This window comes from Macaca nemestrina, chromosome 19, assembly GCF_043159975.1.
Source record: "Macaca nemestrina isolate mMacNem1 chromosome 19, mMacNem.hap1, whole genome shotgun sequence".
Classification (NCBI taxonomy): Eukaryota; Metazoa; Chordata; class Mammalia; order Primates; family Cercopithecidae; genus Macaca; species Macaca nemestrina.
The window spans coordinates 1,247,598-1,275,595 of record NC_092143.1 but is presented as its reverse complement, the minus strand read 5'-3'; the positions used below and the strand labels follow the sequence as shown (position 1 = coordinate 1,275,595).

The 27,998-nt window shown below is 43.8% G+C and overlaps 1 protein-coding gene across 13 annotated transcripts in view; it reads left to right on the top strand.

Moving 5' to 3' along the window:
• Nucleotides 1–27,998, top strand: part of LOC105489277 (ATPase phospholipid transporting 9B (putative)) — a 289,967-nt gene that overhangs the window by 213,099 nt on the left and 48,870 nt on the right. For all 13 annotated transcript variants that reach the window (XM_071085806.1, XM_071085805.1, XM_071085804.1 and 10 more), the window contains 2 exons: nucleotides 4,151–4,263; nucleotides 7,525–7,773. In XM_071085806.1, coding sequence (XP_070941907.1) covers nucleotides 4,151–4,263; nucleotides 7,525–7,773 — 362 coding nt within the window. The remainder of the gene's footprint in view (nucleotides 1–4,150; nucleotides 4,264–7,524; nucleotides 7,774–27,998) is intronic.

Below are 27,998 nucleotides of genomic sequence, written 5' to 3'. Positions count from 1 at the left end.
ACAGCTCCCTCTTCCTGGAGCGCTTCTCCTATGGAAACCGCTAGTAAATTCATATCCTTCAAGTCACAGGTCAGATGCCACCACTCCTGGGAGCAGTCCCTGCCCCCCTCTGCGGTCTCCTGTGAGTGCACCTCGCAGACCCTGCATTAGTGCCTCTCAGTAGCGTGATCTCTTGCAGTCTCTCTCCCCATTATGCTGTGGGGTTCTTTAGGAAAGGCGCCCTCACCCTCTTTGTGTTTGGGGCACTTTGTGCATTGTCTTATCATTTTTTGCAGTATCCATGCAACATATGAGGTGTATTCCATATTTTACAGGTGAATAAACTGAGGCTTAGAGAGCTTAAATCAACTCTTAGGAAGTTCTGAGGCCTGCAGGTTACAGCAGGATTTGGACCCAGGGTTATCTACTCCCAAGCTCAATGGGTAGTGATGCCTTTTCATGAGAATACACAAATTCTCAGTTAAGTTGGTATTTATGGGAATGTGGGAATCACTGTCTGGAGCACTGTAGCTCCTGCTGCACACGGGCAGCTCTCTGGAGCCCTGTGCTGGGCCACGAGGAGCAGCTGTAGGCCGGGCTGTGCAGAGCCCTGTCTCCGTCTTAGGAGTGGATGCGTAGATTTGTAAGCAGTGGCAAGGCACGGGTGGTCACTAAAAGCAATGCACTAGAATGAGGAGGCGTTTGTCTTCGGAAGTAGCATTGCTGGGAAGATAGGTTAAAGAATGTTGGAGCTGAGCTCAGGAAGCCGCGGAAGAGGCTGCAGTCGGGGCGCGTGGTGAGAGGGCAGAGCGAAGGCGTTTCAGGAGGGGCCCACTCCGTGTCTGAGGCGGGATTAAGAGGATGAGAACATTTGGGAGGTTGTTGAATCCAAAAAGTGAGGAAAGGATGGTGGTGGTGATGGTGGCTGCGGAAGAGCAGCTCCCATTTATCCAGGACTGATTGGGTCAGGCGTGTCACCTGGGTGCCCTCATGTCATCCTTGGACCACCCAGCAGTGCTTGCACAGTGAGGAGGCTGAGTGGGAGGCCTTGCCCTTCTCGGGGAAGGTGCCCGTCGGGAGAGGCCAGAGGGGCCAGACAGGCCCCTTTCGGATGTCTCAGCGGGTGCTGAGGGACAGAGAGGTGTAGGCTGTTGAGGGAGAGCGAGGTTGGGCTGTGGGTTGCATGTGGTTGCGGTGAGGACACAAACCTGTTTGTGAGGACACTGAGACATGAGCCAGGGGCTGGGGGGCCGTGGACAACAGCACCTCACATCCCAGTGGAACTTCTGCACTTGCAGCTGACTCCACACCCAGAGCCTGTCACAGCCGCCCAACAAACATGCCGAGCGAGGACTGGATGGAAAATGAAATGCTATTTTTTTCTTTAGGGTTCTTTGTGTACTTGGATAAAGTCGTTTAAAATCCTAAAGAAATAATTGTTCATTCTTGGTAAGAGCTATACAGGTGTTCATTATAATATTCTTTTAACTTTACATATGAAATGGTTCATAATAAAAAAGTTGGATTTTAAAAAGTGGCATATAGTCCTGTTTACAAATTGCATAGGATTTATGCCTCATTACGATTCCTCACCCTAAATTATCATGCTTCACACTCAGTGTAAGAAAAAAAAAGTCTAAAGGAAATACTTTTGTTATCTCAATCTGCTAAATAACACGTTTTTAATTTAGTACATTTGTTAAATAATTTTTCAGAGAGCTGCTTACTTAGGCACACATAATAGAGGTAAACTTTGTAGTTACCCTAATATGAATTAATGGAAGGTTTCATTATCTTTTAACTGTTGGCAATGATAAAACTATCATTTTTCATCTCACATTTTTGCTATTTAAAGCACTCATAGGCCAGGTGTGGTGACTCATGCCTGTTATCCCAGCAGTTTGGGAGGCCAAGGCGGACAGATGACCTGAGGTCAGGAGTTCCAGACCAGCCTGGCCAACATGGTGAAACCCCGGCTCTACTAAAAATACAAAATTTAGCCGGGCGTGGTGGCGCACGTCTGTAATCCCAGCTACTGGGGAGACTGAGGCAGGAGAATCACTTGAACCCTGGGAGGCAGAGGTTGCAGTGAGCCGAGATCATGCCACTGCATTCCAGCCTGGGCAACAGAGTGAGACTCTGTCTCAGAAAACAAACAAACAAAAATATAAAGCACTTGTAGAACTTCATTATGTTATTCGGAGACCAAATTGCTGCTAACTGCATTATTTAATATAGCCTAGTATTTTAATTATACTTATTTAACAAGGGTAGCATGACAAAATAAAAAGGTTTAAACTACCTGTCATGTAATTTTGATGATTTTGTTTCCACTTAGATTTATGAAACTTGGAGACATTTTTTCAAGGTACACAGAGCACAGCCAGTTTATGAAGCACTTATGAAGCCAGTGCTTCATAAAACGTTGTGGAAGGCAAAATCTATAAAACTGACAGGTATCTCAGGTAGATAGTTAGCTGCTATTTGGAATTTCTAAAACTTTATTATATCTCTCTTAAGAGAATTTATCAAAACAATCTCTAAAATAGTAATTGTAAGCTGTATTTTCCTTCTCTTTTAAAGTAAGTGCTGTGTCCTGATGGAAGGCTCTGAGCCAGGTGACCTGTTGTGCTGTGATCCTAACTGATGTCTTGGGATTAACTCTGTGCTCTAATCCTCATGCCATTAGAGGGTACCACAGACATGAAAATGCTTTGGGTTATATTCCAGTACCACGCATGCCAAAGAACATAAAAATGAGTGAATATTTTAATGGATGTTTTGCAACCATGTGGAAAGTCCAACTTTTATTGCAATCGATTGGCTGTGTCATTGTTCATACTCAGATTTATAACGTCGTCAGTAGCTGTGGATAACCCTTCTTGGATGTGCTGTGAAATAAGTACAGACCCCCTGCCCTGCTCCCAGGACAAGGGACAAGGTGGAAGCACCACGCAGCATCACAGCACATTGTGATCTAAGTGCAGACACCGCCCTGCCCACCTCTGGGGCAAGGTGGAAGCACCACGCATGGCAGCTCGCTACATACATATCCAGAGGGTATTTGAGCTTCCCTGTGCTACTTTGCTTCTATAAAGCCAAATAAATAAAACATGCATATATAATATGTGTATTTTTAGGTTAAGTGAGATCTCTTTGTCACCTAATACATGGCCCAACTTTTCTGGCAGTCCTCCTAAGTAAGCACTGTGGTCCTTCTGCCTTGGTCCACTGAGGAGCAGGCATTGGGGAGGCACATTCAGATAACCCAGTATTTGGAAAATACTAAAGAAAAGCCGTCTGTTTCACAGACCTCCTGTCTGTCATTCCAAGGGATGCACATAGATGCTAAGGATTAAACACATCTGAAATATCCGTTTCTGTTCAGCTAAAAGACCTGATTTTTTGAAACAGATTTTTAAAAAAAATTAATGGACACCCTCATTTGGGGCACGTTGATGTCTTTTTCAGGCAGTGTTCTATATTGTAATTATAAAGGTGGTGACTCAGTTTTCTAGTTTTATGCCTGCCTCTTTCAGAACAGGCAAAAGTTGCATTTGTTCCAAATAACAGCTCTGAGCTGAAAGGTAATGACTGGACTTTCTTCGTATAACTGGAGTCCTTCCCATTATTAAACGTTGTTAGAGGCTGGCTGCGCGGTGGCCCACGTCTGTAATCACAACACTTTGGGAGGCCAAGACAGAAGGATCGTTTGAGACCAGGCTGGGCAACGTAGGGAGTCCCTGCCTCTACAAAAAACAAAAACATTAGCTGGGTGTGGTGTCATGCACCTGTAGTCCCAGCTATTCGGGAGGCTGAGGCAGGAGGATCAGTTGAGCCCAGGAGGTGGAGGCTGCAGTGAGCTGTGGTAATGCCACTGCACTCCAGCCTGGACAACACAGTGAGACCCAGTCTCAAAAAAAAAAAAAAAAGAAAAAAAAACCCCACAAAAATGTTATAAGAGTACCTTGACATGCTAGGGAGAAAATATCTTGTTCTTCCTGTTAAAATGAAAATAGTAGCAAGTAACAATCTTAATGCTACTTTGTATTATACTGTCGGGCATCCCAGCTGCTTCAGCACATGGGTGTGCAGTGTGTGCAGTAGGAAAGCTGGGCCTTCCCCGAGGCCTCCTGCATTAATGTGTTTGCTGTTGTCCCCTTTATCCTAGGAACCCTCACCCAGAATGAAATGGTGTTTAAGCGGCTCCACCTGGGCACCGTGTCCTATGGAGCCGACACAATGGATGAGATCCAGAGCCATGTCAGGGACTCCTACTCACAGGTAAGTGGGTTCCTCCTGTGTGGGATCTGCTTCCACACACATCCCGTGCCATGAGTCCACCCCAGCCTCGTGTGTTCCCGTCTGTAAATTAGCACACTTCTCGGTGGTCTTAACATCCTCCTACTTCAGTCATCCGTTCGAATATACGAATCAGGAAATCGTCTTTGATGAGCATTTCTACATGAGTGAAATCGTAGAAGGCATAGTGTGCTTAAGTCATTTATTCATATTACATTTTACTAGTGAGTTATTTGTAAAAAATTATTCAATGAACATTGTATTTGAAGAATATTCAGTAGGATACTACATCAATATGTTTTCTAACAGTCCTGTTTTTCTCTATAATAAAACATTCTCATATTTTTAAAGGTAAATTCTTTTTTTGCCTTTTCAGTGGACAAAAGTAGACACTGTAGTGTTAGGAACCTCATATCCGTCACTCACCTTCCTGTCATCAGTGCCCAGGTGGTGATGTTTCATCTGTAGGTGTTCTTCATTATTATTATTATATTACGACATGGAGCTCAAATACCACATTCTTTCACCTGTAAATATTTATTATGTGCCCCTAATAGATAAGGACTCTGCCTTTCACTGGGGCCAAAGCTCTCTGAAGTTCTGAGAACAGGAATTAGAGGTTGAGTATCCCTTATTTAAAATGCTTAGGACCAGAAGTGTTTTGGATTCTGGATTTTTTTCAGATTTGGAATATTTGCATTATCCTTACTGGTTGAACACCTCTAATCCCTTATCCGAACATCCCTTTGAGCATCAATAGCGTTCAAAAAGCTTTGAGTTTTGGAACATTTCCAATTTTAGATTTTTGGATCAGGGATACTCAGCCTATATTTGCTTTTAAAGCAGGATTTAGCCTAGAGGCTGTAGCACTTGCCGGAGATTTTATAGGCAGTGGGTTGTGTACAGAGTCTGTCCAGGGCCCCAGGTCATCCTAACAGCCGCGTTCTGGCAGTAGGCACCTCAGAGCCACCACGTGGAGCACAGCCCTGGCCCCGAGGAGTGTTTCCTTGTCATTCATTTGCATTCTTTTTTTTGTGCCTGTCATAATTAGAAGTCACTGATTCAGTGTCATCAAACCTGGAGATCTGAGAGAATCAATTTAAGAGACTAGCAGACAAGGCTGCAGTGTGCGTCAGGAATTTACACCTCCTGAGGCCCTTTTTCTGCTTGCTTGTTGATTTATTTTGAATACAGTAATACACATAATAACGAGCTAAGGCCTATCAGGTTCAAAAGTGTACACAGCTCGCCTTGGGGGGTGACAGTTCCCAGCGTTGCACGGCACTACTGCCCAGACTTGCAGAGGCCACTCAGCGATGTCAGCTGTGGAGTCTAGGAGACTTTTTGAAACAAACAGTGATTTGTTTCAAACTTGATTTTTGCAGAGACTAGACTAAATGACACTTTCCCATTGCAGCGTTTCTACTCTTGACAACTCCAGAGTAGCATGCGGTGGTCAGCATTGTATTGAGGTTTTTGAAAACCTTCTCTTTCTTGTATACTTGCTACCAGTCTGGCATAAGCTTTACTGTTGGCATGCTGTCAAATGGAAGAAGTCTCATATGTGTATATATTTAGCATATGGAATGTTTATCCACACACATAAGCAAACAAACATATGTATACACAGCCAAACACATTATTATTTTGGATGTAATTCATTTAGATACAGAATATTTGTAACCTAGGATATTTATTAATAGAAGAAAAATCTTTAAAGGAGAAGAAGTACAGTTTCTCCCAGGAATCTATTTCTACATCGAAATAGTACCAGATGAGATCTGCTTTTTAAAAATTATTATCTGTGAATGTAATTTTAATAGCTTCAAATAAGTTATTAGGAAAAATTAAAAGCAGAAAAGATGAAGCATCATTATATAAACACAGTAAATACTGTGCTTCCACCTAAGAGAACTTTTAAAAATCATTTTTGCTGAAAGCTTCTGTTAGCTGAACAGACAGTACTTCTTAGGTGAAATTGGTCTGATTCTCTATTGGTATTCTGTTTTATTACTAAGACGATAGGAGTCTAGTAGGTCCACTGCCGTGCAACACAAATCTTTTATAACCTGATTATATTTCCCCGCTGGAGGCATTTGGTGATAGAGGGCATAATCTTTCATGGAATTTGTGTGACATTAAATTGTGCAGGCATCAGCAAACATCACGTAGTTTGGAAGGAGGGAGCCAGCTGAGTTTGCTGTCCCGCAGCAGCGTGAGCAGGCGCAGATGGGCTGGGTCCTCACTGAAAGGCAGCACCAGCTGAGCAGAAAGTTAAACCCTTCATTCGGCACCACTGTAATTTGATGGGCAGGAGATTCACAGTTCATTGGATCTGTGCACTCCGTCCAAACATGAGAGTCTTGGTTTCTAAGGAGGATTGTCATGAGTTACTCTGAAGTCAACTGAAGAAACGTTTGGCGCCCTGTTCCGGTCAGGGGGAGTGTCCTCTGACACCCTCCACCACATAGGAGGTGAATAATAAAAAGTTATCACTTCGGTGGTGCCGTGAAACCTCTTAAACACGGCTGAGGCTGAGGAGAGCCAGGCACAGACATAAGCCCTAAATGAGGACTTGCTTTGAGAGAGCAGGATTCCGAGATAAGACATGGGGTCGTTTTTCCTCTGAAGGCAACTTAGGATTGTATTTTAAGGGAGCAGAATTCTAAGATGTGACTTGGAGTCGTTTTTCCTCTGAATGCAACTTAGGATTGTATTCGGTTGTTATTATCCACAAAACTGGACTGTCTAAACTGAGACTACTGAAAGCAGGATTAATTTATGGTATTAAGGGAAGATTCTTAAAAATATTGTCCTGCTTTTAGCTTTATACAATTTTATGTACAACACTATTTAAAGAAAGCTGAAAGCAGTTGTAAGTATACCATTTCATTTTGTTCTTTAACTGACTCTGCTTTTAGAAGTCATGAATAAATAGGGGTTTAATGACGTAGCAAATCATTGCCGTTGTTGAAATGAATACAGTCAAAACAAATTATCAGATTTTTAAGTAGTATAGTGAATATTTCGGTGTATTTGACAACCTGGATGTATCAAAGCGCTTCATAGTACTAGGCTTAAAAATATAACTCATTAATCAGTGCTTTCTAGGAGATAATCAGAATCAAATGAGGCTACTTATTTCTAGCTACTTCACTTATAAAAATCATATATGTTAATAATTCCATGTTAACGAGATCTCTTTGCTCTATCTTTAATTACATGACGTTTCATATTCTAAAGATGCAGTCTCAAGCTGGTGGAAACAATACTGGTTCAACTCCACCAAGAAAAGCCCAATCTTCAGCTCCCAAAGTTAGGAAAAGTGTCAGCAGTCGAATCCATGAAGCCGTGAAAGCCATCGTGCTATGTCACAACGTGACCCCTGTGTATGAGTCTCGGGCCGGCGTTACTGGGGAGACTGAGTTCGCAGAGGCCGACCAAGACTTCAGTGATGAGAACCGCACCTACCAGGCTTCCAGCCCCGATGAGGTCAGTCAGAGCACAAAACCGTGGGAGCTTGTGCGTTCCATTTGGACTCAAAAGTCATGAGGATTCATTCTTTCTGGGGTGGGGAATATAGAGGAGCAGTTTACCGTAGCTTTAATGTATGTTTTAGCTGTAGGTTGAAAACTGCCCAGCTCATTCCAGCATGTAGCCTCTGACGTAGCCTGGGCCTTGCAGATGCAGACGTGCGGCCGGCGCGTCTCGGCACATCCCAGAACACCCAGGGCTGGTCACAGGGAACAGCATGAGAAATGCCAGCGAGGTTTACTGATTCCATAAACTAACTTGTGTCAAAGCTGCATGTTATAAAACTGTTGAAGTTTGGGACTGGGATGGCTACATCATCCGGTTTTTTGGATTCCGTGTCCAAATTGAATCATCAGGTTTCCATACTAAATTTACACATATTTTGCCAGATTTTCGATACAGGGCATTTATTTCAAAAGAAAATCGGAATGTAAATTTCCAAAACCTACAGAAATGGTAAGATCTTAAACATGGTAAATTAGTTATTTCTAACTTTACATCATTCTTTGATTTTTAGATCAGTAAAATCATTATCAAATTTATTTAATTAATGTCTTAGTATATTTTATATACAGTTTTATATACACTTTGTCCCTTCAAGGTTCTTGAGATAGTTCCGTAATCAAGCCAACCACAGAAGCACTGTAAACAAACTAGTATCTTCCGATACTTTGTAAAACTGTGTCATATACATAAATAATTGGTGGTGGGGGGTACCTTCAGTGAAAATAAAAAGAGAAAAATCAGATCTAATGTTTTTAAGAGAGGAGTCTGGTGGTTCTGGTTGATGAGTTTATTACAAAAGAGCGCCATCGTCCCCCCCATAATGGAATAGAATCTCAGCCGAGAGACAAGACGCAACTTCACACCCACCAGGATAACAGGAATCAAAAAGACAGACCATAGCAGGTGCTGAGAGGATGCAGAGGAATTGGAACCTTCATGCACTGCGGGTGGGATTGGAACAGTGCACAGCCACTCTAGAGAACAGTCTGGGTGTTCCTGAAACAATTAAACATGGAATTACCATATGCCTCACAATTCCACTCCTTGGTGTACACCCGAAAGACATGAGAACAAAGACCCGTATGTTAATGTTCACAGCAGTGTTAGAGCCGGGAAGTGGAGGCAGCCCAAATGTCTATCAGCTATCAATCAATCAATAAAATGGGGTCTGTTCACACACATGGAGCATCATCCAATCACAAATGGCAGGAAGGAGCCGTGTCTGTGATGGTGTTGAAGCACTTTTGAAACCTTTTGCTCAGTGAAAGAAGGCAGGTGCAGAAGGCAACCAGCAGACCTATGTGATTTCATTGCCATGACACGTCCAGAGCAGACAGACCCATGGAGACAGCAGAGCAGCAGGTGCCAGGGTCTGAGGAGTGATCCCCGGCAGGTAGAAGGTCAGGGGTGGAGTGATCCCCGGCAGGTAGAAGGTCAGGGGTGGAGGAGTGATCCCCGGCAGGTAGAAGGTCAGGGGAGGAGTGATCCCCGGCAGGTAGAAGGTCAGGGGAGGAGTGATCCCCGGCAGGTAGAAGGTCAGGGGTGGAGGAGTGATCCCCGGCAGGCAGAAGGTCAGGGGAGGAGTGATCCCCGGCAGGTAGAAGGTCAGGGGTGGAGGAGTGATCCCCGGCAGGCAGAAGGTCAGGGGAGGAATGATCCCCGGCAGGTAGAAGGTCATGAGAGGAATGATCTCCAGCAGATGGAAGGTCAAGGGAGGAGTGATCCCCAGCAGGTACAAGATCAGGGGTTGTGGAGTGATCCCCAGCAGGTAAAAGGTCAAGGGCTGAGGAGTGACCTTTAGCAAGTAGAAGGTTTCTCTTAGGGGGATGAAAATGTTTTAAAATAGATTATCATGTTGGTTACACAACTCTGTGAATATGCTAAAATCAATTAAATTGTACATTTTAAGTGGGTGAATAGTGTCTCCATAAAGCTATTTAAACAAAAGAAGATGCAGAGTGAGTGTAGGTTCCATGACTATTGAACGAGTAGAAAATTAAGATTCTAAACAAAGACAAAGCAAATTCATAGGTTAAAAAACTAAAATTTGTATCTTAGAAAGTGTTAGGATACTTGTTCAATTTCTGAATGTATAGATATGAAAGGTGCTCAATTCTAATTCCACAGACAGTGGAGATATGAGCCTAAAACCCCTCTGTTGCTGATCAGCAGGTGGGCCAGACAGACAGGGAGGCACGTGGAGAAGAGACAGGAAGAAGAGTAGAGGGGCGTGAGAGAGCCTCTTTCTCTGGTGATAATACATCTTGCAGCAGAGACTCAAGTCCTTGCCGTGGAAAGGTGAGAATAGGGACAGACTGTGGCCACCATGAGGAAGGAGAGCTGGTGTGTGCACCTGATCATGCATAGTACGGCATTTCCAGCGCTGGGAAGGGCATCGTCATTTTGCTGATTAAAATTAAGTAAGAAGTCAGAATATACACCTATGAGTTTAGAATGTTTGGAAAATTGCCTTATGAGTAATAACTAGAACCGATTTGTAGCCCAAAGAAGACAGAACAGAATAAATGTGTGTTGATAATTGAGGAGGAGCTATGCTGTCTGCAGAGCTGACCAAAGGTGGCAAGCGACTTTTACTTTAAAATTGCCTCAAAGCAGGAGTCTCTTGTCTAGGCTTCTAGAGGCAGAAGAATTCTACCACTTTATGGCTCAGGAAACAACTGGTAATGTCATTCATCTTTTTTCCATGAGCGTTCACTGTGGCCGCGTCCTGACGGGGCACAGGCTCCCAGGATCATGGGACTAGATCTCGTGTCCTGAAGGCAATTCTCGTGTCTGTGTGCAGATGTGGGAACCACTTTCCTGGGAAGGAAAGATACACACACAAGCAAGGGGTTTTTAAACTTGTCTGTACATCAGGTAGATGTCTAGGGCTTTCCTTCTTTTTTAAAAGACTTAACTTTTTATGTATGCACACTAGCACCCCTATTACAGAAATGCTGGACCGGGGCTGGGCGCGGTGGCTCATGCCTGTCATCCCAGCACTTTGGGAGGCCGAGGCAGGTGGATCACCTGAGGTCAGAAGTTTGAGGCCAGCCTGGCCAACATGGCGAAACCCCGTCTCTACCAAAAATACAAAAAATTAGCCGGATGCAGTGGCAGGCTCCTGCAATCCCAGCTACTTGGAAGGCTGGGACAGGAGAATTGCTTGAACCCAGAAGGCTGAGGTTGCAGTGAGCCAAAATCACGCCACTACACTCAAGCCTGGGTGACAGAACAAGACTCAGTCTCAAAAAATACATATATATAAATAAAATAAAAAACAAAAAGAAATGCTGGGCTGGGGCTGGACGTTTCTCCATTTTGAAAATCTAAAAGGTTGCACCCCACAATTGAGAACCATTGCATTTTATAAATCTTTCCCTTTGACTTACTTTTAGGACTTGAGGTGAATGATCCATATTCTCAACTTCCCACATTTAAAAAAACCACTTTTACCGCCGGGCGCGGTGGCTCACGCCTGTAATCCCAGCACTTTGGGAGGCCGAGGCGGGCGGATCACGAGGTCAGGAGATCGAGACCATCCTGGCTAACACGGTGAAACCCCGTCTCTACTAAAAATGCAAAAAATTAGCCGGGCGAGGCGGTGGGCACCTGTAGTCCCAGCTACTCGGGAGGCTGAGGCAGGAGAATGGCGTGAACCCGGGAGGCGGAGCTTGCAGTGAGCCGAGATCGCGCCATTGCACTCCAGCCTGGGCGACTAAGCGAGACTCTGTCTCAAAAAATAAAAAAAATAAATAAAAAATAAATAAAAAATAAAAATAAAAATAAAAAAACCACTTTCATCCTTTTGGCTACTTTTTCACCATCCTTTAGGTTCTTACATGGGTAATGACATGTCATAATTACTAAATTGGTATAGTTTGGTTAGAGTAAGTTAGTATCTTGACTAAACAACAAAAAGAAAAATGCCTATGTAACTAAAGTTTGATAAACTAGGGTGAATGTGAGGATGTGAGGCCCTCCTCCACCAATGTTTTAAATTTTCTGTACACTTTTTGTGGTGGTGACTCTTAGGGGGTTCAGCTGAAGCTGTCCGGGGGACAGATATAAACATCCCCTGATACAGTGACCTCAGGAAGAAGAAAGCCTAAATGCGCCCGCAGATTTATGGTATTTGACAAAGTATAAGCCACGGCTAGACTTCGGAAAACAAGCTTGCTTATTTAAAGCTTTAGTTACATAGGCATTTTTCTTTTTGTTGTTTAGTCAAGATACTAACTTACTCTAAACAAACTAGACCAATTTAGTAATTATGACACATCATTAGCCAGGTAAGAACCTAAAGGATGGTGAAAAAGTAGCGAAAACGGTGAAAGTGGTTTTTATAAACATGGGAAGTTGAGAACACGGATCACTTATCTCCTCTCAGACTCCGCGGATCGCAGGTTGGCTTTCCATCCTTCTCCACACTCCCGCCGCCTTCCTGTCTCTAGATAAGTGTCAGTGATGCCGCTGTGATGGCACGGCCCTGCGTCACAGCCAGTACACGTTCCTCTGTCACCACGCGGTCACCGTCACCGGAGCTTCTGTGTTTCATCGAGCCTTTCGTGAGAATCTCCGTGCCCGGTGTGACCGGGCACACTTACACGCAGCCGTGCAGCCTTCCCTCGTGTCAGGCTTTTGCTGTCAAACACATAATGCCTTCTGTTCCCAAGACCTCTGAGTAGCTCCGTGTGCCTGCCGCCTTCCCTCCAGTGATCCCCATGCACAGTGTTCAGACCGGTCTGCTCACGCGCCTTCGCAAGGTGCTGGGCTTGGCTTCCCTGCTTGGATTCGACCACTGCCCCATGCAGATGCTCTTCTGGACACATCAGTAATTGGTGATGGTGGGTACATGTGGATTGAGTGGTGCCTTCTGTGGACTGGCATAAAGGGATCATTTAGTTTTTCCTGAATGCAGTTATATTACTACTGGAAATTTCTGTAGTCACTCCATTACTTTTATAATTATTCAAAACATTTTGTTCAACAAAGCTGTGCCAAGCTTGTGTGCAGCTGCGTCCCAGCACTCGCCCGTTTGCTCCTTCTGTGCTCGTCCCTAGCTTGGCATCCCTTGGCTGCCCTCACCCCCGGCCGGGGGTCCCCAGCTGCCCATTGGCTCGCAGGATTCCCGTGTGACTTTTGGGTGGGTGTCTCTCTCCATGTGTAGTGCAGGTTTTGAGCAGCAGGCTTTATCTTCCTTGCGCCACATCCGCCTTCTTTTCAGGGGCTCACGAGCGCCGCCTGCTGAGCGAACCTTGACGGTGTGGAAAGATGGTGCGGGGAGCTACTGGGCAAGGCGGAGGAGGGGAATAAAACACATCTATAGGAATATTGGTCCTCAAAGCCATATTATTGGAAGTTTAAGTAGGAGCTGGTTTCCTATAGTTTAGCAAGGCCGTGTCCCAAAGTTTAGATGGTATTTGCCTTTTTGGTACAAATGTGAAATTATGATGAAGAACTTAAATTCCTTCCTGTGAATCACATTGTCACTTCTCTCTTTTCAGAAAATAATTGGCAAAGTCTGTGAAAATTGGGATCAGTTGAAGTATTAGATTTCTGAAAAGTTCCAGAATACAATGTCATCATCGTACAGGGTTTTTCAGCTTTGAGGAAATGTGGAAACCCGAGCTCCACTCCTCCTCCCTGCCAGCATGCCGCTGCCTGCCCCGTTCTGTCAGTGGGCTCGGTTAAGCTTCCTTTAGTCATCAGCCCTATTGTAGTTCATAGACTGTGTTGACTGATAGATACGTAAAAATCTGTGTAGCTAAACTCAGAACCACTTTCGCAATTAGGATGTGTGTATGTGTCAGATCTATTTATTTAGTAATAGAAAATCTGAGCAAAGAGGCATAAGCGAATCTGGGCATCTCGACCGACAAGATGATGAGTTGAGACTTGTAAGGTTTATCAGTTGCTGTCTTTTTAGCATTCTAGCGTGGGCTGTGAGACAAACACAGGTCACAAGCAACTGCTCTGTAGGAGGAGGCAAGCCCCCGTTATTCCTACCAAGAAAGGGTTAAATGCATTGTTTTTTCTGTTATGGCATTCTGGAAATTCTCAAAAATGTCATGTGATTATGCATTGAAAAAGAAGTGTTTTTCTATCATAAGTCTGAGAAACCTAGACTAGAGATTTTTCCCAAAGAAAATTGTATTTGAAGTTTTAAAAATACTGTATTATATGTTTACCATATTACCTTATTCCACATTTTTTATTCAAAGTATCTGGGAGTTTTTATTTTTAAGTTTTAATATAAGTCATAATACTTTTTGAATCTTAAATTGGGAATTCACAATAGAGATTTCATTGACTCCAAGATTATTAAGAATTTAGAGAAATTGTAATATAGACATTGCTAACCTTACAGTTAAGTTTTTTTACTTGTCTAAATGTCTCTACTTGGGAAACTGGACAATGATTAAAAATAGCAGAACTTTAAATAACCTTTTAAAAATCCCTAAAACGTGTTTTAAATCTGAAAATGAAAACAATAGACTTCATCATAATTTTTAAAGAGCTCTATTGATACAATGTTTGCAAGTCCCTAAAGCCTCAGGAAAATCATCTAAATGGTTCGTTATTTAGCTTATTGAACTTTGCTGCAGTTAGGTTGACGGATGATAGCAGTGTTTCCCGATCACCAAAGTACCATTTTAAAAGCATTTTTTATCGAATAAAGTGCTTAGAATATTGCACCCTGGAGCTTTATTCAGGGAAATGGTTCAATTGATGTTTTCTATTTAACCTCAGCTCTGACCTATCACAACATCTATGGTTAATAAGCAACATTATCATTTGAGAGGCTTAACTAGTTTCACCCACTGTGCACCCGCACCAGCCTCTTAAACCCTGTTTGTGGTGCTGTGTTATCTCGGTCGTTGGGAAGGATGGAGTTTAGTAAGTAGAGTGCCCTAGTTTTAGTCGCTGATACACAGTTGCTGTTCTTCACGAAATAAGCAGACTTTGATTTTCATTTTTCCTAAAGCAGAAACAATCTTTCACCTACACATGTGCCTAGATGAATCTGTGTTATACAAATCAGTGAGTTCTGAGAAATTAATTTTAAATCCTTAAAGGTCATGTGAGACATAAGCAATTAAACACTTGAAGTGTGATGTGTCTTGTGTGGTATGTTTGGTGATATGATACTTGAAGGTATAGACGTGTTGGTGATGTCAAAGTGTAAATAACTGATTTTGTATTCATAATGTGGAACCTACTTATGCTCTGGTCATTGTTTCTTATAATAAGTGATCAATATTTCATTTTCTCTAAGAGTAGGAAGTTCTGCTTGCCTATCACTTGGTCTCCGCAGGCTCAGCATAGCAGGCTCCAGCTGAGCAAACGTTAAATGCCCTCTGGAAATTCCCTCACAGAATTAAAATTCAGCTCTGTTTAACTGTTCGGGCATATGTCCAGTGCAGTCACAGAACACTAGCACCGAACTGGTGGCATGAGCCCTTGGAGAAGGACAGAAGCTCGGTGGGCAGAGCCTCCGAGTGCAGAGGGTGTCAGCTCAAGGGATGAAGGCATGGGGTGGAAGGAACCTTGAAGACCGCTGGCCTCTTTTGGTCCGAACAGAGTGACTGTGATTCTCAATGACTGCTTATTCCTCTAGCCTGGCTGTTTAGTAGTCTCATTCTTTTCCCCTCTGTGGCTGCGTTTTCTCATGTTGGTAAGTTCCATATTTAAATATTATTTCAGAATGTAGCTGTCATTGTCTGACTCTAGTATTTGTGTGCAAGAATCAGCTAGAATTAATGACAGAGCACAAGTGGGTTATTAATAGTATTGCTTTTGGGTTTACAGAAGTAGGCACTAATGCATGAGGCGTGCTGTATTTTTTAATTCATTTTATCGTGTGTGCCTATTGAAGCAAGACTAATTGTGGTGTTTTGTCAATATATTTGTGAGGAGCAAATCATTGTCAGTGACATAGAGCCTTCACTCTGTGACCTTCAGGACCGATAGAGAATAAATACTACATAGCCTGTCTGTGAATATTGATTAGCAGCTTTTTCAGATGATCAAATTGCATCTTATGTTAATAATTCCATTAAAATATAAAGATGATTATAATCACAATCAAAAATGATGAAATCTCAGTGATTAAATTGTGATGTATAAAGTGCATGGTAAGAAAATGTATATTTATAGTGTAGCAGGCAGCTGCCTGTGTGAATGGCTAATATGATAAAGGAATTTCTCCCTAACTTTTAAGAATAGTAGCTCAGAAATTTCTGAATAATGGAATTACAGAGAATTATTAATGATAAAAATTGTCCTGTAATTTGTATTCTCTCATATGATATTACTCCTGGCTATGCTACTCTTGGGTCTGTTTCCCAGAGTGGTTATTTAGCACGGAGAAGTGCAAGTGTGTAAACAAATTGCCTGTGGTAGAGATTACTTCAGTGTGTTGCTAAGCAGCCTGTGCATGAGATTCAGCTCAGGTTCCCGCTTACATATATTTTTTTCCATTCACATCTTAATTATTTTTTGCCTTTGTATTGTCAAGAATCACGTTATTAGAAATTTCTAACAGCTCAGTATCAGAGAAATAGTCATTTGAAATGTACTAAACCTTTAAATTCTGGTCTTTCTGCATTTCAGAGATTACTTCCTATCATAATGTCAGGCAGCAGTTAATTCCATATTAATATAGAAGCACACAAGGGGTACTTGATAAACTACTCTGCCAGTTTTTTATTGAATGCGGACACAATCGCTTTGAAAGAGATCAAGTGATGGCGTCGGAAGTACGATTATTAGAGAGCTCCCGACTGAGTAAAGAAAAATCTAATTGATGAATGGCCGGTCGTGCAGGTGGAGATTGTGTTCTGTGGTTGCCTGCACCATCCCTGACAGCATCCAAGGAAAACAGGGAAAAATGTCCACTGCAACCTTCCACCCACCACCTGAATGTGAGGACTGCAGCCACGTGTCAGCTGCTGCTGTGGAGACGGCTTCTGAGGCGCACACCCGAGAATTTCCATCCACCCCTCAGCAACCTTCTTCCCATGTCTGTCCTGTTGGCAGCTAACACATTTAGTATACAGTCCAACCAAAGACTGCAAATAATGACCTCAAAGAAGCTGTGGCAAAGAGGGCAGAGATCAAAGTGGTCTCCGTGGGAAACAGGGAGTAGCTCTTGCAGGGATCCACCTCTCAAATGTGGTCAGCAGTAGCAGTGACCTCAGGACGGCAGCCCCACCGCAGCACAGCCAACATGTCAGAGAGCGCCTGGCACCCTCACCAGATGCCCTGTGCATCAAGAGAAAGAAATGAACATATGTTAACTTGGCATCAAACTAAATCAGTAAGAAGAACAGAACCAAAGGAAAGTGGGAGGAAGAAAAAGTAAAGGAAAACATAAAAATAATGATTGAGTAAGCAGTCATTCAAAAGCTGACTCTTTGAAAGGTTAAATGAAATGGGAAGATTATTGGCAAAACACAGTAAATACAAAACAGTGAATGTAAACTAAGTTCACACATATGAAATAGGTTTAAAAGTTTATAAGAAATATGAAACGCAGATCAAATGCTTATGTTTTCAAAGACAGTAAAATAACTGGTTTCTGGAGAAACAAATTTCAAAACTGACTCCATAAAATCTGAGTAGATGAGAAGAGAAATTTAGAAAAATCACCCAAAATGGCTTTTGACCAGTTTTATAGGTCAGTTATTTTGAGGCACAAATAAATCACATACTGTAAGAACTTTTCTTGAGCAAGAAAGAGTTAGACAGTTATGTCTAAGGACACAAAAAAGCAAAAGTTCTAAAAGAAAAAAAAATTATAAATTGAATTTCAGAGTAAAATTTATTTTTTTTCTAAAGACATTTGTTAAGAAAATAAGATAAATTAGAATTTCAACATAAATTTGAAAAAAAAAAAAAATGAAGACAAGCCACAGACTTGTAGGAAATGTTTGCAGAATACTTACCTGATAAGTGACTAGTATGCTGAATATATAAAGAATTCTCATAACTCAGTAATGAGAAAACATCACCTGAATTTAAACATTGGCAAAAGATTTGAACAACTACATCACCAAAAAGAGATATGAATATTGACTGTAAAATACCTCATAAAAGTAGTGATTTGTGGGATCTAATATAGAAAAACTATTAAGATACGTGGTAATAGCCAAAAGTTAAGAGGTGATTGATGTCAATGGAATTAAATTACTCTGAGGTCCTTAGAGTACAGGTAAAGGTGCTGATTTACTTAGACTTTGGTAAGTCCAGGATTATGCTGGCAACAGTGGGGTGAGTGCCAAAGAATGGTAAAAGAGCATGCACCTCTCCAGGGTGGTGGAAACGTGGTCATCATGTGGTAGAACACACACAGGGCTCCTTGGAGAAATGGCTGATTTTAGAACCAAGGCAGGAAATACCCAGGCTGAGCCTGGAGCGTCTGGTACTGCCAGAAAGTAAGGAATTGCTCAAAGCCAGCCAACAAACAGAAAAAGCTGCCTGCGTGGCAGGGTGTGTGTGAGAGGGACACAGAAGCCAACTGGAAAAGCTCCCTGTGGTGAATGCTGGAACAGTATGAGCCGCAAAGTCGGTCGCCCTGGATTATAGCCCACAGTATGAAACAAATATGCAGGAGTCCAAACTGATAGGAATAAATAAATGAATGGGAGAGAAAGATCTCCCATGCACAAGAATTCCTGTGCAAAAGGATCACGTGTGTAGCTACTGAACCCACAAGTTGGGGAGCATAATTCCTCCTCCTCTAGATGTGGGCTACGCACGAGGACTTCCTCCCAAAGAGCATGGTGTGAAAGGGGGAAAGGAGGAACTGGACGACCTTAGTCAGGTGAGTAAGGTCAGCATCAGCAGTGAAAAGCCGCGTTGCTAGACGCAGCCCCCACAGGATGTGATCAGCAGCACCTCACCTTCATGGTCGCCCTCCCCAGCCCCACAGCCCCAGTCTACTCGTGAGAAAATCACCAGACAAATCAAATTGAGCGATGTTTTACAAAATACCCGACCAGTACGTCTCAAAACTGTCGAGGTCATCAAAAACTGGGCAGGGCCAAGCAACTGTAACAGCCAAGAGAAGACATGAAAACTAGATGTGACGTCCGGATGGGACCTAGGACAAGACAAGGACTTTAGGTAGGAACGAAGGCCGTCCGAGTCACGTATGGATTTAAGCTTTTAAAAATGGAACCTGCTGCTTGCTCAGATTTTATTGACAACTTGAAGAAACACTGTATATATGCACCTTTCAGAAAATTACCGAATAAAAGTTCAGATATGTTTAAGTGTTTTGTCCTTTTTTGTGATTATTTTACAATAGTGGTTTAACCAGTTTCTTCTTTGTGATATTTGGCCTTTAGTATTTATCTTGTAATTGTATGGGAGACACAGGGTCACTGCAGACGGTAGCACAGCTTCAGATCTCACTATAGATCACCCAGTCATATTTCCTCTGCAGAACAAGGTGACAGCTCCAGGTGGTATGGTCTTCCTTTAACTTGTGTCCTTGTGAGATTGGAAAAATGTTAAAAATGTTAGGGAAGAAAAGTGCTTTTCTAGGCACAGGGTCATCATGACCATCTGTGTGGTATTCCGGTGAGTGCCAGCATTGCAGCCTCCCGTTTCACTCCCAGCTGGCTGTGCCTTCGCTGGAGAGGCCTTGGGTGTTCTGGGACCTGCAGTGGAAGGAAGCAAGGACGGGCTTCTCTGCTTCACTTTCAGGAAAGTTGGAGACCCATGTCAGACACTAAAAATCAAGGTTGAGGAACAAACATTTTAGCACTGTTAAATATTGCCTCGTTAAAGATATGTAAGCTGACTTCCAGAAGTGCTTCAATAAGAAAATAAAATGTCCTCGTATATGTAGAGTGTTTGAAATGTGAGTGAATACGGAGGGAAGAGTTAACAGTTTGGGAGGGGCCTGCCTCTCCTGGCTAATGTGAGTGGATCGAGAGGGAACACTGAACGGCTCCATGGGGGTCTCTGCTTCACTGGCTTGCGCCGTCCTCCGCATTGTTCCCTTCCCTACCTCTCTCCGCTTAACAAGACAAGTCCTGCAGCTGGAATCGCTGTCCTCAGTGTCCCACAGTGATAGCACAAAAAGATTTAAGGAAACCGGCCTAAAGAATATCTGCACCACGTTTCCGTTTCCTTTATTGCCAGAATTCAGTTTCAAGTTCCTCGGGATTGAATTGATTGTAGAGGTGATGCATGTATGTGATTCTCCATGTAAATAAATCTAAAATAAAGTCCTGAAGCAAATATTGCCGTGATTTCTGCATCTACAGAACTTGGCTCACAGGAATACTCTTTGATTTAATTAATTTAGTATTAACCTATTTGCTGCTTTCAGGTGATTTGCATTTTATATGTGAATAAATGGTTGAGAGGCACACTAGTAACTTCAGGGAGAGAGCGACTCTCTTTCAACTCAGAGCCCAGCTTGCCCTGCAGCCGTGAGCTCACCAGGCTGTCCAGGGCCCGGAGAGTCCTGACACGGATTGCTGAGAATGTGTCCCATTTGTGGTTTTGCCGTGTCTTCAGAATTCCACTCAGCTTTCCACTTTTAAATCATTTTAAACAGGAGATTTTCAGCTTTCATGTGTTCAAGAAATGAGTCTAAATCGGTGAGCACAGCGCACCTGGACCTGTGTGGGGTACTGAGGTTCTGGGAGGGAAGGAGCCCGGACCTGGGAGTGTTGGTCCCTGGAACGCAGCGGAGGCGCAGTGCGAGTATGTCCTCTGCCGGGGAAGGGGAGGGGCACACAGTGCTCTGATCAGGTGGTCAACGGGGCCTTCTGGAGACCTGGGGTTGAGCCGAAACTAAGACCGCAGGGTGGAGAGTGATGCGGAGGGCCTGGCCGCAGGCAGCCAGCACTCCACACACACCAGGAGCATGAGAGCCCCGGGGCCGGGCCAGGGGGACAGTCAGAGAATGGGTCTCTAACAAATGTATTTGACACTGAGCTAGCTGCCGTCAGTCCCCATAACTGTCTATTGTTGGAAGCTAATCCCCAGTCTTGCTCGGACAGCTTGATTCTGAAGTTGGGAGTTGTAATGACAGGTTGTCTTTGCTGGATCTGCATGTGGGCCATCTGGTTGGCTGGCCATGCAGAACTCCCACCCGCCTGCCCTCATTGCTTGGAAAACCCTGTCCCACTTCCTCGGGATGCTGTGGGTGTTACGTTGGGAGGGAGCTTACGTACTAGGAAGCCTCAGGATGCTGTGGGTGTTACGTTGGGAGGGAGCTTACGTACTTTAGGAAAGTGTATATTTTAATCTCTCAAACGTCTTTAGGAAGATAATAGACTCAAACTCATCAATCCTTTGCAGTTTTCTTTTAATTTCTACATCTGCTGTCCCTAGATGTAAGTTATTTCTAAGAGCCTTCCAAAAAGAACGTCATGACTATATTTCAGATGTACAAAGAGAATTCGCTAGGCTGCCTTCACCTAGTCAAGTCCCCACACTCACCTGCTGCAGAGCTGCAGAGCATGAAATAAGATATGAAAGCTCCAAACCAAAACTGGAGAATCTGCCGTGTCCATGGGAACCAGCGGTTCCTCTGATGTATCTTCAGTAAGGAGGACCAGGTCTGCATGAAGTCCTGAGTACTTAGGTATGAATTCAGGAGCAAAGATTCTAAAAGTACTGCATATCCTCGCTGAAATTATTTTTCTTGTAGTTATTTCATCCGGCAAATATATATATACACACACACACACACACACACACACACACACACACACACACACATATATACACACACACACATATATATATATATATTTTTTTTTTTTTTGAGATGGAGTGCAGTGGTGCGATCTCAGCTCACTGCAACCTCTGCCTCCTGGGTTCAAGCTGTTCTCCTGCCTCAGCCCCCCGAGTAGCTGGGATTACAGGCATATGCCACCATGCCTGGCTATGTTTAATTTTATATTGTCAAAATTCGGTCCAACAATAGGCAAGTTACATTAGAACAGTAATTCAAGCATCTATATCTTATGAAAAATTTGGATATTCTTTTTTTCTGGTTGGCATTATATAGAGTTAATCCTCAAGGTGATTACAAATTAAAAACAATTAGATGGAATGCTAGGCTAGGTATAAGAAGTTAAACTGATTTTTGTTATAAGCTACTGTTTGCTCAAATGGATTGTGAAACCGAGCGTAAACTAAATAATAAACAGATGTGAGTCACCAAATATAGAAAGCTCAGTCCTGACTGCAGTGGGGCACCAATGAGATGACAGGGTGTTCACGGAAAGATGCAATTTACAGGTCAAAATGTAATCGTAACCTTTCACTGTGTGAATTGGAAATTAGCCTTGGGAGCATTGGCATCATTTACAGCTTGTGGGGAAGAAGTTTTATTGGAAGAAGCAATGGTAGAGCTACACCCTCACTTCCCACTGGAGACGGCGATGCCCAGGTGCCGCCTCCCTCCCTTACGATGGGTCCCTGCTGACCCCCGTGTGCCTTTTTTGGTAATGTGGAGCGTGTCGCTGATGCCCTCAATTACGGGACTGCATCATCCCCAGCACAATTTTAGAGTCTCTGTGTACTTAGTAACATGCGGGAAAGTCAGAGAGGGAGTTCTAATTCAAGCCCTGTGGGTGACACGCTATTGAACATTTAACACAGGCATGGGATTCCAGAGTTGTAGCGTCCGTAGAATGGCAGCGCCGTCCGACCTCTAACCCAGCGTCAGAATTGCAACAGCGAGGGTTGACATCTGCCACCGTTACTGCACAGCACACCACCCCAAATGTGGGGCGCAGAACCATTCCAACATTCTCCCGGGTGCATCCTCGGGGCACAGTCAGGCAGCTCCCATCAGTAGGAGAGGGTTCCGACCCTGATGCCACCTCAGGCAGGGGCGATGGGGCCAAGTGGATTCAGTCCTGGCCACATCAGCACTTCCTCAGTGAGTATGCCCTTTCCTGATTTCCAACAAAGCATGAAAATTACAAGCAAAGAATTTCCAGACAGCAGTTTCTCCCAGTATTTGGCACACATTAGGCATTGAATTTGCTCCTATTTGTGTAATTTATCTTCTTACTAAGACACTTAAGCAAAACAGACCAAAGTCAAAATTTGCTAATTCCATTTATTTTCAGCAAAAGGAAGATGTATCAATCATGCTTGAGAGTGGGAAGCTTCAGGTTTATAAAGGTGAAATGCTAGGTGCCTCCCAGAGCAGAACGTTCTCAGCACTCAGCAAAGTTAAATCTAGTACTTCAGCCAGTGTCGGACAGGCCTGAAGTATGGTGGAGACTTGGGGATTTTGATTTAGTCTTGCTTTATGTTTTATGTCTTCTGTTAAGTTTTTAAGTTTTAAATTATTATGGGTACATAGTAGTACATACTTACGGGGTACATGTGATATTTGGTACAAGCGTACAACATGCAATGATCAAATCAGGGTAATTGGGATGCCCGTCGCCTCCAGCATTTGTCGTTGCTTTGTGTTAGTACGATTCCCGTTCCGTTCTTAGTTATTGTAAAATATGCACTAAATTCTTGTCAGTTAAGGTCACCCTGTCGTGCTACTGAGTGCTGGATCTTCTTCCTTCTATCCGACTGTATTTTTGTACCCATTCACCAGCCCCCTTTGTTACCCCTATCCGTGATATCCCCGATATCCTTCTGGACTCTGGTAACCATCATGTTACTCTGTATCTTTGGGAGTTCGACGTTTTTTTCTTAGCTCCCACGTAAGGGTGAGAAGACCCAACGTTTGTCTCTCTGTGCCCGGCTGATTCACTTAGCGTAACGGGCCCCTGTTCCATTCACACTGTTGTAGATGAAAGGGTCTCATTCTTTAGTGATGGCTGAATAATATTCCATTGTGTATACACCACGTGTTCTTCATCCGTGCATCCAGTGAGGGACACTGCGGCTGATTCCATAACGTGGCTACCGTGAACAGCGCCGCAGTACACGCGAGGGTGCCGAGAGCTCTTCAGTGTCCTGATTTCCTTTCTTTGGGGGATATTCCCAGCAGTGGGATTGTGGATTATATGGTGGCTTTGTATTTAGATTTGGGGGTAACCTCCGTGCTGCTCTCCAGAGGGCTGCACGAATTTATATTCCCAACAACAGTGCTCCCTTTTCCCCACCTCCTCCCTCGCCAGCGTTTGTGATTGCTGTCTTTTGGGTAGAAGCCGTTTTAACTGGGGTGAGGTGATATCTCATTGTAATTTTTATTTGCGTGTCTCTGATGATTAAAGGATATTGAGCATGTTTTTGTATACCTGTTGGCCATTTGTGTGTCTTCTTTTGAGAAATGTCTGTTCAGATCTTTTGCCCATATTTTAATTGAATTACTCAGTTTTTTCCGATTAAGTCGTTTGAGAATCTATAATAATCTTATAGATTCTGCTTATTAATCTCTTGTCAGTGGGTAGTTGGCAAATACTTTCTCCCATTCTGTGGGTTGTCTCTTCACTTCGTTGATTATTTTCTTTGCTGTGCAGTAGCTTTTTAGCCCGATGTGGTCCTGTTTGTCCATTTTTGCTTTGGTTGCCTGTGCTTTTGAGGTCTTACTCAAGAAGTCTTTGCCCAGACCAAAATGCCCTGGAGTATGCCAGCCTATTAGGCCCATTTCCAAATTTGATTAGTGGTTTTAGATACCAAGCAGGTGTTTCCCCTATAAGGATGTCTTTTAATTTTTCAGTCCACCCACAGATACAGTTTCAAGCAGAAAAGGGTTGAGGTCTGACTCACTCCTGGGGTGTAATTCTTCAGCCAGCGCTGTGGGCTGAGACCAGACCCTGCCCCACGTCCCACTACCTGGAGGACCAACAGGTGCTGACCAGGCACCCAGCAAATTGCACTGGCGCTTACCTGCAGGGTTAATTAATAAGAGGGAAGGCTGCTTTTCCCTTAAATACGGAAACGAGTTGCCTCACTTCAGAGTGTTGCTTATAGAAAAATAGTAGTTCTAGACCATTCAGTCTTCTTAGTTGCTAATCTAATACGTAACATTTTGCTGTCCCTGAATTTATAAATAGTTACCTGTATGGTCTTATTTGTTTAAATGAAATTTGTATTTCTAGATGATAAATTTGGGCTGAGGAGAAATTCCAACACTGTACATAGTCATTCCTCCTTCAGAAAGCAGGTTTTGAAGTGTGTTCAGCAGCTAGGGCTGTGGAGTAAACCAGTGGGGCTGGAGAGCCATGTGGGGAAAATGAAGGCCATGGCCGAGGTCAGACCCGGTCCCTGCTGGAAAAGGGAACCCACAGCCCCTGCGCCCCTGAACCCCTCCCCCAGGTTCTGGGAAGGAGGGACCCCAGATGCCAGAGGGCACAGGTTATTTGTATGACGCGTTCTCTCCTCCCCAGTCTAGAGCGGGACCAGTTGGTACTATCCTTGGAAATAGAAAATGGCGCCTCGGAGCACTTCTGCTCTCTGGGATGCAGATGAAGAACTTGAGAAAAGGTGTTTGACTCTCCCATCTCTTATGCCTTTTCTGTAGAAGTGCACATTGGATTTTGTAACTGAAATGACTACAAATTATAGGACAGTAGTTATAATCTCCCTCTCAATACTGCTTTTCCAGAATCATTCTATTCCATGTATCACAAGCTCACTTTACTTTGTAAACTTCTTAAAGTATCAGAAATTTATAAAAGGTAAATGCTGATAGATTCAGTACACATCATTTAAAACTGTGTAAATATGTGTGTTGGCCTGTTTGTCTATTTATTTCCTTAACTAGAGCCTAAAAAATGTTTGGTAAGTCACCTGAGGTCACATGATAGGGAAGGAGCGGGGGCTTTTGCGCTGCGGTCCTCTCAAAAGCTTGCCTGTGGGGCTGGATCAGTGGCAGTGGCACCTGGGCAACCCTGAAAAGGAGGGACAGGTGCCTGTCACCTCCACGCAGCATCGGTGACACCATCGCGATCCCTGGCTTTGCTACCGGCACTCCCCACTTGCACACAGTGTCTCCAGAGCCAGAAGAGACTTGGTATTAGGGTGTTTTCCATTATCTCTGCACACTCCCTCCCCCACACATGGTGTTAGGGTGTCATCTCTGCACACTCCCTCCCTCACATGGTGTTAGGGTGTTATCTCTGCACACTCCTTCCTCTCACACATGGTGTTAGGGTGTCATCTCTGCACACTCCCTCCCTCACATGGTGTTAGGGTGTCATTGCTTCACACTTCCTTCCCCCACAGTGCCCTGCTGTGTCAAGTTCAAAGCATGAGAAAGAAAGGAAGCAGCTCTTCACCCTCAGACATTGGAAAGTCATGCTGGAGGTGTTCTGTGGTCAGACGTGTGGGGAATTGCTTAGAAAATCTGATTTTAAAAAAGGTTCCTGATCTGCCTGTGAGTGCATGTCTGGAGGGCTCCTGTGAGAAAGTGTGAGGATGGAGCCCTGGTGTCCTCTTGGTGGCCTTGCTGTGCTGACTGTCCACCACGTGCCCTCACACCTCATTTCGCAAATCCCCGCTGCAGCTCTGAGTGGTGCCTCGGCATGACTGTTCTGTAGACGAGGACCCTGGGGTTGCAGAGGTGCAGCCATTTGCCCAGGGTTTGGTTCTAACCTGAGCAGCTGGCCACAGAGCCAGAGCTCTGGAGAACTTTGCTGTAGTCTCTCTGAGAGCGTGAACTTATCCTCACAGTAACGTTCAGAAGGCCCTAAGATTGACTTAATGTCCTGGACACTAGACAGAATTTAAAATGTTCCTGAAGTGACTTGAGTTCTCAGAACCCAAGATTTTAAAACCGTTTGTTTGCTAAGAGTGAGGTAGAGGTTAAAACGGAAGGCAAGGACATGCTCATCAGAAGAGGGGCGTGAGAATGAGGTGGTGGTTTGAGAAGAGGCCTCGCCCAGGCCGTGAGGTGCTTCAGTGCTGTTGGTGGCGGCAGGCCTGCAGAACAGAGAGGAGACCCCGAAGGAAGCGGCTGTGTTTCTGGGCTGTCCTGCAGTGGTGTGGGATGTTGGAGAGAGCATGCTCTCCATGGTTACTGTGCTCTCTGTGGTTAGCGTGCTCTCCGTGGTTAGCATGCTCTCCATGGTTAGCGTGCTCTCCGTGGTTAGCGTGCTCTCCATGGTTAGCATGCTGTCCTTGGTTAGCGTGCTCTCCATGGTTAGCGTGCTCTCCATGGTTAGTGTGCTCTCCGTGGTTAGCTTGTTCTCCATGGTTAGCATGCTCTCCGTGGTTAGCATGCTGTCCTTGGTTAGCGTGCTCTCCATGGTTAGTGTGCTCTCCGTGGTTAGCGTGCTCTCCGTGGTTAGCGTGCTCTCCATGGTTAGCGTGCTGTCCTTGGTTGGTGTGCTCTCCATGGTTAGCATGCTGTCCTTGGTTAGCGTGCTCTCCGTGGTTAGCATGCTATCCGTGGTTAGCATGTTCTCCGTGGTTAGCGTGTTCTCCGTGGTTGGTGTGCTCTCCGTGGTTGGCGTGTTCTCTGTGGTTGGCGTGTTCTCCGTGGTTGGTGTGTTCTCTGTGGTTGGTGTGCTCTCCGTGGTTAGTGTGCCTTTAGCTGCATAATAGGATTGATATACCCTATTTTTCTAATTAATATCTGGTAGGGAGGTTCCTTTTATAAAGACAGACTTTTATCAGAAAACAATACTTTTTGTCATAAAATACTGTTCACAAAATATTAACTCTAAAAATTGCTCTTCCACTTGTGATTGTTAAATTTTAATAAATCAATAAATAATTACCAATAAGAATATGTTCTGTTTATGAGTACCTGCCATATGCCAGGGAATCACTCATGTTATTTTGGCCTCAAAACAATTTGGAAGTCATTTTTCCACTTGACAGAAGAGGAGCGTGTTCCCAGCAGAATGACGACCTGGCCACAGAAGTGCCGACTTCCACACTTGGCTTAGAACCCAGGCCTGCTTTCTCCTTGTCTATTTGGTCTCCTTTAAACTTGCAAAGATTACATGTAGACACATTAATAGAGTTAATTACTCACCAGTTTATCCCTTATTTTAGAAAAATAAATACAGTAAACATGAGATTCAAACTATTTCCCCTTTCATGGAGTCCATGGAACTGGGGAGGGAGAAACCTTGAAGAGTCGGGTCACTTGCTCCCTGCCCCCAGACTGATGGGGTGAGCTGCATTCTCGATTTTAACACCATCTGGCTCTAGGGAGCAGTTAACACAAATTGTAAAGAAAGTCTTTATGATCCATCATGGTCTTTATTTTAAAG